This window comes from Haemorhous mexicanus, chromosome 27 (assembly GCF_027477595.1).
Source record: "Haemorhous mexicanus isolate bHaeMex1 chromosome 27, bHaeMex1.pri, whole genome shotgun sequence".
Taxonomy (NCBI): Eukaryota; Metazoa; Chordata; class Aves; order Passeriformes; family Fringillidae; genus Haemorhous; species Haemorhous mexicanus.
This window is the reverse complement of record NC_082367.1, coordinates 5,853,833-5,866,958: the sequence shown is the minus strand read 5'-3', so window position 1 is coordinate 5,866,958 and position 13,126 is coordinate 5,853,833. Positions and strand designations below refer to the sequence as shown.

General features: G+C 47.6%; 1 protein-coding gene across 14 annotated transcripts in view; it reads right to left on the bottom strand.

The window, feature by feature from the left end:
• Window positions 1-1,693: 1,693 nt before the first annotated feature.
• SRRM1 (serine and arginine repetitive matrix 1) overlaps window positions 1,694-13,126 on the bottom strand; it is a 17,558-nt gene continuing 6,125 nt past the window's right edge. For 4 of the 14 annotated variants that reach the window (XM_059868868.1, XM_059868880.1, XM_059868881.1 and 1 more), the window contains 12 exons: window positions 12,400-12,600; window positions 11,747-11,962; window positions 11,141-11,260; window positions 9,362-9,633; window positions 8,714-8,794; window positions 8,297-8,383; window positions 7,574-7,712; window positions 5,600-5,704; window positions 4,634-5,095; window positions 3,510-3,687; window positions 2,858-3,052; window positions 1,694-2,681 (listed from right to left, as the gene is read on the bottom strand). In XM_059868868.1, the coding sequence (XP_059724851.1) occupies window positions 2,577-2,681; window positions 2,858-3,052; window positions 3,510-3,687; window positions 4,634-5,095; window positions 5,600-5,704; window positions 7,574-7,712; window positions 8,297-8,383; window positions 8,714-8,794; window positions 9,362-9,633; window positions 11,141-11,260; window positions 11,747-11,962; window positions 12,400-12,600 (2,161 nt within the window). In that variant the 3' untranslated portion in view covers window positions 1,694-2,576. The remainder of the gene's footprint in view (window positions 2,682-2,857; window positions 3,053-3,509; window positions 3,688-4,633; window positions 5,096-5,599; window positions 5,705-7,573; window positions 7,713-8,296; window positions 8,384-8,713; window positions 8,795-9,361; window positions 9,634-11,140; window positions 11,261-11,746; window positions 11,963-12,399; window positions 12,601-13,126) is intronic. The other 10 variants (XM_059868869.1, XM_059868870.1, XM_059868875.1 and 7 more) reach the window with 10 other exon arrangements.

Sequence of the window (13,126 nt, the reverse complement as noted above, 5' to 3'; positions counted from 1 at the left end):
TCCAGGTAGCTCCTGCCTCATCACACCAGGAACCTGCAGGGCCATTTCTGAACTACAAATACAAGGATTTAAAAACAGAGAGAAGAGGTTAACCAAGAAGCTGGAGTGGGAAAGGGATCAGACACGTTTGGGTTTGGATGAGGGGAGCTCAATCAGAGGATCAGGAGAGAATTCAGCGGTGTCAGGAACAGCAGAGACACAGATGGAACCCAGCCCAGAGAGATTCTGTGCTAAAAAGGGTCTGAGCAACAGCAGGGACAGCTCAGGAGAGGAGAGGGCTCATTACCCCAATTGATATTTAAATGGAGTGTTACTACTTGAATGGATAAGTAGGAAGAAATTAAAATACTAAGCTAAATACCATTTAGAAGTTATACTCTTTTGAAACACTGCATTTAATTGCTCTTTTTAAGCCTACACCATTATTTATGGATAGATGAAAAAAAAGAAGCAGGGGGAGCAGCAACAATAGGAACTCCAAAGGAGATGGAAATGTGGAGGGAAGGCCTGGCCCATCCAGAGGTCCTTTATCAGCCCTGGGGGCAGGAGATGGAAATAGGTGTGAGGGAAGATAAGCAGTGACTCAGGCCCTGAATGTATTTAAAGAACTTCTATTAGTGCTAAGATTAAAAGGCACTCAGAGGTCACCAAAGCCAGGTAGAAGCAAGATTGGGATGATAAAGGAGGAGGCATTAAACCCTGGGGAGCTGCACCCCTGCAGCACATGCAGGGAAAACCCAAGGGAATGAGGATCAGCACGTCCTGAGTCCAGGTCTGGGCTCCTCAAGCACCAAATTCACCCAGATGGACTTTGAAAAATGCCTCTGTCCAGAAGCTTCTTGGAATTTATCACACATGTTTTAATAACAGGTGATCCTCGCATTCCAGCTCTGGAGGAGGTTTACAAGCACTTGAGCACACAATGACATTCATGTGAAGAAACAAAAGGTTCAGCACAGAGGGAAGTGCAGAAGGAGCTGCTCTGAAACCTCCCCTCCCAGCCAGGACCTGGAGCAGCCCTGCCTCAGGTTAGACCCTGCACAAGGGCAAGGAAAGACTCACCAACCTCCAACTTCACTGAGTACATCACAGCTACTGCAGCTGCAGCACGAAAAGAATTCAAGAGCACCTTCCAGAAGAACCTCAGGCTTCAGAACTGAGCTGATTTCAGACACACAGCTGGAGATTTTACAAGAATTCCACAGCAGCAACCCAGCAAGTTTCCAGTGATTAAAAGGGGCTTGGAACTGGGTGCTTTGTAAAGTCCCAACCCACTCTGTGACTCCATGATTATGGAAAGGCAGGGAGTCCCCAGGATTCCTCAGATGAGCTCTCACACCTCTACAGCTCCTTCCCCAAGTTAATGAAACCTGCTGTTCATTTCTTGCAGGGCCTTCAAACACTTTACTTGTTCTGACCAGCAATTTTCACAGCAAATAGTGAGTTTGAGCTTCTCCATCCTCTCAGAGCATGGCCCAGGTAAGGCTGTTAGGCTCCTGCTTGGCAAGAACTCCACAGGAGCATCACTAATTAAAGGGCTTTTCCTGCTCCACCAGGCCAGTTAACAGCCCCAATTTTTCCAGAGCCAGCACAGTGGATCAAACACTTTCTCATCTCTGAGCAGTCACTAACCCTGCACAAAACAAAGCTGATTAGCAAATGCAAACGTCCAGATAAAAATAGCCAACATCTGTTTAAATTTAGAAATTTATTTTGTTTAATCCACAAGCTTTATATAGCTTTAGTTAAAAAAACAAAAACAAAGAACAGTGAAAACATGACAATATCCAAAGTTCAGGTTCCTCTAAACTTTCAAAGAACACAGCTCTGAAAGTTGCTCAGACCATTCCGAAGAACCGTAACGAGACAAGATTTATGAATGGGGCAACGACAGCTCACAAACAAAATTTATGGAACTGAAGGAATTATTTTTTTTTTTTTCTGGGTCTGCTGATCATGGAAACTGCCCTTTAAAAAAAGAACATAAAAATACAAATGAAATTCCAGTGTTCCAAATCAACATGTTACATCAATATAAACCCACAGTGTCCTGGTAAACAACATGCTTTCATTTATGTACCACTCTAAATTGCTATTCTTGATTGGCTTTAATGGAGACTATACAGGCAACAGTAGAAAGCATTAAAATAGAGATGTACTTCCTTGAATTCTGCAGTGGTTTTACTCCTGGGCAAGCCTACAAACCACAAAGGTTAGTAGCATCATGTAAGTGATACAAAAGAAGTCAAATGAGCCCCTCACAAATTCTGCTCAAGGCCCTGCTGGATTTCAAAGAAACGAGGGAACTGACGGTCATGTTTCAAACCTCCAAAACAAATTCCTACTGCTTCTAAAAAGTCTCACTCTAAATGAAATTATGCTGTCAATGAAAGAATGTCACTAGTACACTGTGGACACCTTTTGTAATGTAAATCCATGCCCTTTGTACATGGTGAACCTCAACCTAGCAATTATTACAACAAATGTTATATTCTAAAGCTCAAACACATTTAGCAATTTGAAATTGAATTCTGAGTACAAACCAAATAAAATGTACATTATATCAAAGGGTTGGCCTAGGAGGGGGGGGACACCTGCGCCTTCCTCATGGACCTCAGGGCCTTCTCCCGCAGGTGCTTTTCGAGGTCATCCAGGTTGTCCTCGGGTTCACTTTCTGTCTCCTTCAAACAAACACAAAGAGCTGCTTCAAACACCCCAGGCCTGGCCAGGCTGAGCCCTCCCAGCACTGAAATCCCCACATGGAATCACACACCCCAAATCTCACTTTGGAATTAGGGCTGTCAGAACACCGGCAGAGCAGCGCACACCCACCCTTTACAAAGTCCCAAATTCTCACCTTTTTGGGTTCTGTCTCTGCTTCCTGCTCTCCCTGGGCTGAGGTGGTGTCTGCTGGAGCCACAGCAGCAGCTACTGCAGCTGCTGCTGCCTTCTCCTTCTTATGCTTTTTGTGTTTCTTGTGCTTTTTATCCTTTTTATGCTTCTTATCCTTCTTTTTCTTCTTCTTCTTGCCACCACCTTCTTGATCTGAATTCTGTAATAAATAATTCAACCCATGTTACAACTCATCTCTAAGGCTTCAAACTTCTCTGGCAAAGAATGGAACTCCCCCTGGGAAACACCTCAGAAGAAGAGGTGAAGATACCAAACAATCTGTTCTCCTCCCACTGGGAATACCCTGAGTTTGCACATAGGATACTGACCACAAACATGCCCCCCTCACTTTGCAGACCATAAAACTCATGTACACTCATGAAATGGGACTTCCCAGAAGTCTGACTTTCTATAGAGCACCATTTTCTCCCACACTTGGAGATGTTAAGCTTGAAAATTTCTTGTTACAAATTGCTTTTAGAAGTTTTTAACTACGAAGAATGACCCCAAGCAGTTTCCCCCTGTGAATAACCCTGGGGCTGCTCAGCAGCTCAGCCTTCCCAAGCAGAGCCTGCCCTGGAACCCAAAGGAGTTCTGTTTTATGAGCAGACAAATACCCTAGCAGGTGATGGGCTCTGAGTTGGGCTCTTGGCCTTTTTTGCAGGTGACCAGTTTGCAGAAGGAGAGCGAGAGCGGGCAGGAGATGCAGGTCCTTGGTGTTTTTTGGGAGCTGTCTCAGGTGACCCTGACGCAGAGCGGGACGAGGACACGCGCCGGGGGCTGGGGGTGGAAGCCCTGGGGAGCACAGAGTCAGTCAGAGGTGAGACACACAACAAGGCAACATCAACACAACAGCCAAAGGAACAGCTGAGCTTAACTTGGTCAGGCGGCACTTAGAAGATTTAAATGGTTTTAAAAAAATAAATAGATTAATTGCTTTGCTGGTGTGATAAAGGTAAAACAATCCAATGGCAGAGAGGATCCATACTGCAGCCTGTAGAGCTGTTAAACAACCCTGGTGCTGCTCAGAACTGATTGCTGCCTTTCTGGTTTAACTAAGTTATAGCCACTTTAAAAGACAACAGCAAAGGTATTTAATTGTGCAAGGCTTTCCATTCAGCTACATTTTCCTTCTGAAAAAATTCCTAAGCCTGTACCACACTTCTCACAGTCTGCTCAGAAAAGCAGCATCTCACTAAAGACAAAAATATCTACAATTGTAGCAGTTTATCATGAATGGTCACTTAGGGAATTATTTCTGAGCTAATGAGAAGTGTTGTCCCCTTTCACAGTTAGGCAAAGTTAGGTTTTCTTTAAGCCAGCAAATAAAGGATCTGGGGCTTTTCAATGCAGCATTTCAGGGTCTTATAAAGAGGAGGGAGAGGGGCTTTTCATGCAGGCAGCACATGGGGGAATGGCTTCCACTGCCAGAGGCAGGGCTAGATGGGATATTGGGAAAAACTTCTTCCTTGTGAGGGTGGGGAGACAGGGTGCCCAGAGAAGCTGTGGCTGCCCCTGGATCCCTGGCAGTGCCCAAGGCCAGGTTGGACATTGGGGCTTGGAGCAGCCTGGGCCAGTGGAAGGTGTCCCTGCCATGGCAGGAGTGGCACTGGATGGGCTTTAAGGTCCCTTCCACCCAAACCATTCTGGGATTCTATGATTCCTTAACTACTTCCACTGCATTGCAACTAAACAACAACCCCCCCATCGAACCCAGAGCAGACAAGATGTTTTTTTTTACTTTGTTTTCTTGGGCTCTGGCGTTCTGGACACCCTCCTGATGGGCCTGCTGCTGGGTGAGGGTGACTGTCTCCTCTGCGGCGACGCCGACGCTCCCCGGCGCGGCGGCGGAGGGCTGGAGGAGGGGTGGGAAGCTCGAGGCCGTGGTGAAGGTGAATGCCTTTTGTTTTGTGGTGGTGAACGTGTTTCCCTGTTGGATCTGCTGGGAGGAGACCCCTTCCTGTGCTTGGAAGATACGGAAGGGGAGCGCCGCTTCGCAGTAGGGGAGCTCCTCTGTTTTGGCGGTGGGGAGTGGGAGACTCTGCGCTTGGACTGGGGGGAAGGGGAGGCCCTTCTTTTGGGAGGGGGAGGAGGAGAAGCTGTTCTCCTCTTGGGAGGGGGAGATGGGGAATATCGCCTCTGGATCGGGGGGGAGTATCTCCGTGGAGAGGGAGAACGTCTGCGCGGGGGTGGTGATGGAGACCTGCAAAGAGAACAAATGGTCAGGGCCCACCCAGGCATGGCAATCAGTCAGCAGTGCCCTGCAGAGGGGGAAAAGGACTCTAGAGTTCTTTAAACTTCTCAAAATTTAAACCAGAATTCTTTAGAAGTTTTAAGAGTTTAAAATAAAACTCTTGAAAAGTTGTTATCCAGAAAGGCTGTGGCTGGCCCATCCCTGGAAGCATTCAAGGCCAGGTGGGACAAAATTTGGAGCAACCTGGGTTAGTGGAAGGTGTCCCTGCCCACGGCACGGGGTGGGACTGGATGATCTTTAAGGTCCCTCCCAATCCAAACAATTCCATGGTTGTGCAATTCCAATTCAGGATTTGCAGCAGCAACCCAACGACATCCAGGCCATGCACCCACCACACCCACCACAAGACACCCCCCTCAGCTTCCCAGTGAAGGAACCGGGAGCAGGGCCCTTTCCCATGCCCAGAGAGTCCCCAAGGGCAGGGCAGGCAGGGATGCCCAGCGTGGTCGGTACCTTCGGCGCGGCGGGGACGGGGAGCGGCGGCGCCGGGGCGGGGGCGCCGGGGACGGGGAGCGGCGCCGGCGCGCGGGGGGCGGCGAGGGGCTCCTCCTCCTCCTGCTGCAGGAAACAGGCACTGATCAGCAAACTGCCAGCTGAGCCACTAGCTGCTCCTGCTCTGCTTCTACTACACAAAATCTGCTCCTTCATGCGCCTTAGAATGGAATTCTACTGGGAGCACTGGTGGAAAGGAACGTACTTGAATCTTTCTCAAGAGTGTGAGATGAGTGTGTGACTGTGACCCTGAGCCCACCACATCAGCCAGGACACAATTCCACATCTGCACAACCTGATCCACCACCACCTTGTAGCCAGAGAAAGACCAAATGGTTGGAAGAAGCCATGGATCACATGCTGATTTTGCCTTGGGTAGAGTTAATTTTCTTCACAGTGTGAAACTGTGCTCCATCTGAAATCCAAAATTATTTATTTCTTGAAATGCAGTGGAAAAAAACCTAGAGTGGCTGCTAAACTGCAGCTCTCTGGATTAAAACTGTTCACCAAATGAGCAATTTTCTGCTTTGCAAGGTTTACAACAGACTTCTGGAAGGGGGAATTTTAATCCAACGCATTCTTGCATAGAATTTTAAAGGAAAGGAATATTGGCAAAGTGAAATATTCCTTTTTTTTTTTTTTAAGCAATTAAGATAAAATGACTGGATAAGGGAAAATTGAGAGCAATTAAAAAGCAAAGCAGCTCATTTACATTAAGTGAGATCTGATTTCAAATATGCTGGGTATTGTTCTCCAAGGCAATGAAACACACTTTTATAGATAAGAGTTTGCTCCAAAATACAATGTTCTTTTATGATCCAAAAAACCCCAGCCTTCAAATGTACTAACTGTCCTAATTAAACATGTATTTATGCAACAGGCAGTACTTGAATTCAGTGTGTTGCAAAACAAGATCAAAGCCTTTGAATCCCAACCTGTTTTCCATAGAAATGTTTGACAGGATCCATAATTAGGAAGGTCTGCATTGGTGAGGGAGTCATCCTTATCTCCTACATCATGATGTGTGCTGGGAGTATCTGCTAGCTAAGGCTTAATTACAGCCTGCACAAGGGTCATTACATCCAATTAATAAACCCATCAAGCTTCCTGCACCTTTCTGTATTTCTACATCAACACAGAGACACAGAGCAAAAAGTGTCACAAATAAAAGAGTCACTGCTGTTTTACTGATTGTCTACTTCCAGTAGTTTCAAGTATCTCTTGAACTGAGGAATGAGTTTTGAAAACTCCAACCCAGAAGATCAAGATCTTAATTGCTTATTGCAAGTGTGCAGGAGGGTTTTGAGTCAGTGGCAGCAGGAACCCAACACTGCTTACCCAAAGCTGGGTGTCTGGAGCCAGGAGCCCCTGAGGAACACAAGTGTTCAGCTGTTTTCAGGCATCGGTGGGATGTAACAACATCAAAGTTACTGATGTCACAGGCTGATGTGAATTAACAAGGGGTGAGCAGTGAGGGACACAGAGCAGGTGCTGCTCCTTCTTTTTTTGCTAGTGAAATGGTTCCAGGTCCAACACATGAAGGAGCACCTCAGTCTAAATTTCCCTCACTGTGAGTGTGCAAGTCTAAAGGATAAAGGATGGCAAACGCTTATCCATGCCAAAATAAATGACAGCCTGTTTAAGAGATTAATTTCTAACCAACCTTTTCATCACTGGTGATTGCCACCTCTTTTCCATCTGCATCCTGAGAGCAGTGGAGGGAAAAACAAAACAAAACAGATCTGCCACGGATCTGAGGCAAAAATGAACACCATCAAAGAAAGGTCAGAGCAATTTCTGCCAAATGAGTGTAATGAGAAGGAAACCTTGAAAGAAGTCTGGGCAGAGCGGGCATGACTTGATGTGTATTTGGTGAGAGTTGCAGAGAGACAGACATAAATAGCAGGAAGGGATGAGCTAAGTTCAGGCCGTTACCGAGGGGAGGAATCCTTCTGGCGCTTGCGGGGCGAGGGGCTGCGCGAGTGCGAGTGCCGGTGGCGCCTGCCCACCTCCCCGTTCTTCACGTTCGACCTCTTGGGCCTCTCCTCTTCTGAGGAAGATGAAGAACCAGAATCTGCAAACGTAGAAAGAATCACTCTCTGGAAAATGATCCTTGTGACACTGGTCACTGACAGGGTAATGCTGCAGTTCAAAATGAGATCCCGAAATTTAAAAGCAGATCGACTGGAGGTGTTGGCTGAACTTAAGTGATAAATAAATCTACTGGGTAAGAATACTTAACTGTCCCCATACATTTGGCTAGACAGATAATTTAAAAGGTGAACTGCAGTTGCTTTTTGAAACTATGTGGACAAAAACACCCAGGTGAATTTACTGATCTCAAGCATAAAAGAGTCCAAAGTAAGGAGAGATGATGTAATCCACAGCACACAATATTTGTGCGTTGTGTTAAGAGTTTAGAAGCGCAATTTTGAAGATGCAAACCCATTAACAAAAGATGTAATGACCTTTAAAAGTCATACTTTTATTCTTCCTGAGCAATAATTAAAGTGACCTCATTATGAGTAGGAAATCTGTAATTAAGTTTACAATAGCACTGCAGAGAACTGAGCAAATAGTTTTAATCTGTATTTGAACTTAACTACTTCCTGCAAAAGGAAACTACAACCCAGTTTTGGGAATTTCTGTGCTCCATACCAGATGAAGACTGTTGATTTTGCCTCCTGTACTGGCGCCTCTGTTGGACAGAATCTGCTGCAGCCATTTTGCCTCCTTTGTCTTCTTCTGAAAGAACACACAAGGACAGGGCACTTACACCAGGGATAAAGACTTGCCTTATGCAGGCAGAAGCAAAGTTATGGACAGCAGACCATCAGGTATGGGGTTTTCCCCCACTCAAACCTTAGGATAACATAGGGCTGGAATACACTTTGGCTGAACTTTCACTCCAAGCAATCCTGGATAGAATGAGGCGGTAGGAGTGATCATCTTTAGAGTTCTGAAAACTCTTGCTTTTGATGCCAGACTTCCTGGAGAGCTCAGCACGTCACTGCCCAAGTATTTTTGACTAAAAACCCCACACCCAGTAGCAGAGCTGAGAAGCCAGAGCCGTACCTGATTCCGACAATTCTGCTTTCCTGGGCTTGGGTGCTGGCGAAGGAGACTCTCTTTTCTCAGTACTCTTATGTTTGGGTGCTACAAGACAAAATGCAACAGCTCAGCTGCAATTCACACCATTCCCTCAGGCTTTCCTGCCCCTACAAAAGGGGAACAGAAGTCCCAAAGGGAACCCAAGCCCCAGTGCTCTCTGAGGGAACAGAAGTCCCAAAGGGAACCCGAGCCCCAGTGCTCTCTGAGGGACAGAAGTCCCAAAGGGAACCCGAGCCCCAGTGCTCTCTCAGGGAACAGAAGTCCCAAAGGGAACCCGAGCCCCAGTGCTCTCTGAGGGAACAGAAGTCCCAAAGGGAACCCGAGCCCCAGTGCTCTCTGAGGGACAGAAGTCCCAAAGGGAACCCAAGCCCCAGTGCTCTCTCAGGGAACAGAAGTCCCAAAGGGAACCCGAGCCCCAGTGCTCTCTGAGGGAACAGAAGTCCCAAAGGGAACCCGAGCCCCAGTGCTCTCTGAGGGAACAGAAGTCCCAAAGGGAACCCGAGCCCCAGCGCTCTCTGAGGGAACAGAAGTCCCAAAGGGAACCCAAGCCCCAGTGCTCTCTGAGGGAACAGAAGTCCCAAAGGGAAACCAAGCCCCAGGGTTTTCCCTCACCTGAAGCCCTGCTGGGCGAGGCGGAGCCGCGGCTCTTGCGGGCACGGTTGGACTGCTGGGGGGTGGGCGAGCGGCGGGGCTTGGGCGGGGGGCTGCCGGGGGGCGAGGGCCGGTGGCGGCGCCGCGGGGGGCTGGCCGAGGGGGACAGCCGGCGCGTCTTGCGGGGAGGGCTGGACACGGGTCTCTTGGGAGGCTTCTTTGGTGGAGAGCGGGAGCGCGACGAGGACGAGGAGGAGCTGCTGCCGGACAGCGAGGCCGAGGAACGTCTTCTCCTGCAAATCAAAGGCCACATCAGGTCCTGCCCGGCCGCAGCGGGGAACATGTCAGCACAAAGAACAAAGAACTGCGGTTGTTTGCAAGCACAGACACTGAGCCACAGACAACAGCACTTCCCAAACATGGTGGACTGCCTGCAACGCTGGGTTTGGAGAAGAGGAGGATAACGACCAATCTTTCACAGTTATTCTTAATTATAATAGTGAGCTAAAAATTGTTAGTGTCACCTTCACTGGCTTTCTGTCAATCTACAGGCTACAGCTAAGCTTTGCCCCTGGAAACAATTAGTTTTGGTTGGGCTCTCTTACTTCTGGGTGGTTAAGAGAATTGTCTGTGTTAGCAAGTGTCACTTAATGATCTCCAGAGCAGATCTGGGTAAGAGCTTAGTGTGCAAGGACACTAAAATGTTTTACACCAGGAGGTGAAAATTTCAGACAACAACTTAACAATTCAGAATCCATCTATCCACTCTTATGTTTTAGTTTTTCATCTTTACTTTGCAATTTTAAAAGGTAGGGCCTCAGAATTCTGCGGCAAAATTTGTGGCAAGTTCTGTTGCAATTGTGTACCTGCAGAATCCACCTTTGGCTGCAGAATTCCTGAGAACCTGGAAAAAAGAAACCCTACCTTGAGTGAGATAAACATTTGCTGAAAGGGTGCTCTTGTACATCTTGCAACATACATGTTTGATACTTTTCACAGTTTTCCCAGTAACTGTGTGAAATGAACATATTGACAAACTCAGGCAATAGTCATCACCTTGTCACAGAAAGGAAGAGAAGTGCTCCTTCCTCAAAAACAACTGCTGTACACACGAAGCATCACTTTGATTCTCTTCCTATGAAAACGATCAGAATCTGTTCTCTCCCCGTGAAGACAAATGTCTATTTTGACACTGCCAAAAGCACATCATTTACTTTGCAAGGCAGCTAAGAACTTTGCCTCTACAGCAATTCTTATGCTGTGAAAAATGTGACTTTCAACACCAAAGGGCCAATCTTGAAGAATCTTAAGTGAGAGAACACGAAGAAGAAACATACTTCAAGTCCAAATTTAATTTTATGGGATAGAAATACAAGTCATAATTAAAAATTCCTAACAAGTAAAATTCCCAACTTGTTCTCATTTTTTTCCCCCAGTCAGGAAAGAAAAGTACTAAGACTTAAGTAAAAAAGCCCTGAGGGATATCATGTCAGCCTGTGCTGGGAGCTACCCAGAGCCATTTGAAGAAGCAAAAAAGAAAAAAAGCCCTGGAATTGCCACTTTTCAAAAAGGTGGAATTCTCATCACTACCCTAACTCAGAAGAAATCATTTCACATCTGCAACCGTGTTCCCCCACAACACACTCAGGAAATGTGACACCACAGCTTTTCCATCACTCTAATCACACACCTGCCACTGCTAAGGTGAGATGAACAAGGGGATTTTGCTAACACAGCTACAGTTCCCTTTAACTGTGCAGGTTTAGCACTTCCAGCTGGCTCAAAAAGCAGGGCTCTTACCGCCTCACGGGGGATCTGCTCCTCCTGTGCCTGGGTGGGGGAGGCATCCTCCGGGGCGGGCTCCTCCTGCGCGGGGACGGCCGGCGCCGCGGGCTGGGTCTCCTTCTAGGGGAGTAAGACCTGTCACAATCAGAAATTCCAATGAAAAGCAACTATCTAACTTCTATAGTTGAGGAAATTTATCCTCGGGGCACTGAGTGCAGAGTTGCTTTCCTCCAACTGCATTGTATTAAGGCTGTATTCAGGTGAGGATGCCAAATGTACAGACGCAATCAGGGCTTTGAAGTTTAACAACATCACTCACTCTATTAAGTAGCAGAATAATAAAAAAAGGAGGTAAAGAAAATATTTTACAGCATTTTCAGCATCGAACCCATGTCCTAAAGAAAGGCTACACAATTCTCATTATCAATATTAAGCAGCTGAATTCCTTCTCTGGTCAGTGCTGGCCACCGTGAGCATCTTCTCATAAATGAACACAAACAAACACTCCCAAACACATTTATGCACCAAATGCATCCTTCTCATTTGGCCCAAAGCATGCACAGCTCAACAGCTCTAAAAACATCACTAACCAACAACATTAAGTGGCACCTTCAGCCCTACCTTGACCGTGATCTATGGCGCCTTCTGGGTCGAGAATGAGATGGAGAACGGGACCGGGATCTTGACCTGGACTTGGACCGAGACGGGGATCTCTGACGAGTCTTCTCCTTCTCCTTCTCCCTCTCCCGCTCCCTCTCCTTCTTTGAATTACGTTCTGGTGAAGTTTCCTTAGTCTCTGGTACAGGTGGTTCAGGTTTAGGAGCTTTTGGGATATCACTGTTAAAAATAAGGACTTCATTTGTAAGCATACACAAACCACAGCCTGCATTTCAGAAGCTGCCAAGATATTCCCCTACAACAAACATTCTCCTGCCCATTCTCTGACAAACTGCTCCAGAACTGTGAAAAGAGTTAGAATGTGGTACAATGATTCAGAAAGAATAAGTAACATAGAGGCTACATGATGACAACCAGCTGGAAGTCAAGATGACATTGTCACAAGTGTCAATGATGAGCAGGACAATAAAATCAGAGGGCCAGCAAAGCAACTGCCCTTAGAACTCTAAACAGAACAAAGAAACCTCACTGAAGATTCTAAAATAAATGCTTTGGCTGTTGCAGGGGCACAGGGATGAGCAGGCATTGCCCAAGCCAGCTCCAGTGAGGTATTAGAATAATAATTCCATTTTTTAAAAGCAATGCATGGCTCTCACCTGTTTGAAGCTGCCTCTTGCACAACAGTCTCCTTTGGTTTCACGGAGGGCTCTGGCTCAGGAGTGGCCTCTTTCTTCTCGGGGGCAGGGGTGGCACTGCGGCTCTTGGTGCGGTGGTGGGGGGAGCGCGAGTGGCTGCGCTTCCGCTCGCGGCGCACGGGCGACGACCGACGCCGCGGGGAGGGAGAGCGGGACTTGCGTCTGGGGAGAGACAGAGCACTCACAGCTGGGGGACAGTTACAGCCCTCTGCACCCAGGGACACCCAGCACTGCCTGCAGCACTCAGAGCACTCACAGCACTGCGCTTTCTGGGGAGAGACAGAGCACTCACAGCTCAGGGACAGAGCCCTCTGCACCCAGGGACAGAGCCCTCTGCACCCAGGGACACCCAGCACTGCCTGCAGCACTCAGAGCACTCACAGCACTGCGCTTTCTGGGGAGAGACAGAGCACCCACAGCTCAGGGACAGAGCCCTCTGCACCCAGGGACACCCAGCACTGCCTGCAGCACTCAGAGCACTCACAGCACTGCGCTTTCTGGGGAGAGACAGAGCACCCACAGCTCAGGGACAGAGCCCTCTGCACCCAGGGACACCCAGCACTACCTGCAGCACTCAGAGCACACACAGCACTGCACCTGCTGCTGCTGACTGACAGACAAATTAAGACGTCAAACAAAAAATCCAACTCCCTCAAAACTAAAACTAACAAAGCCTGGAACAGATAAA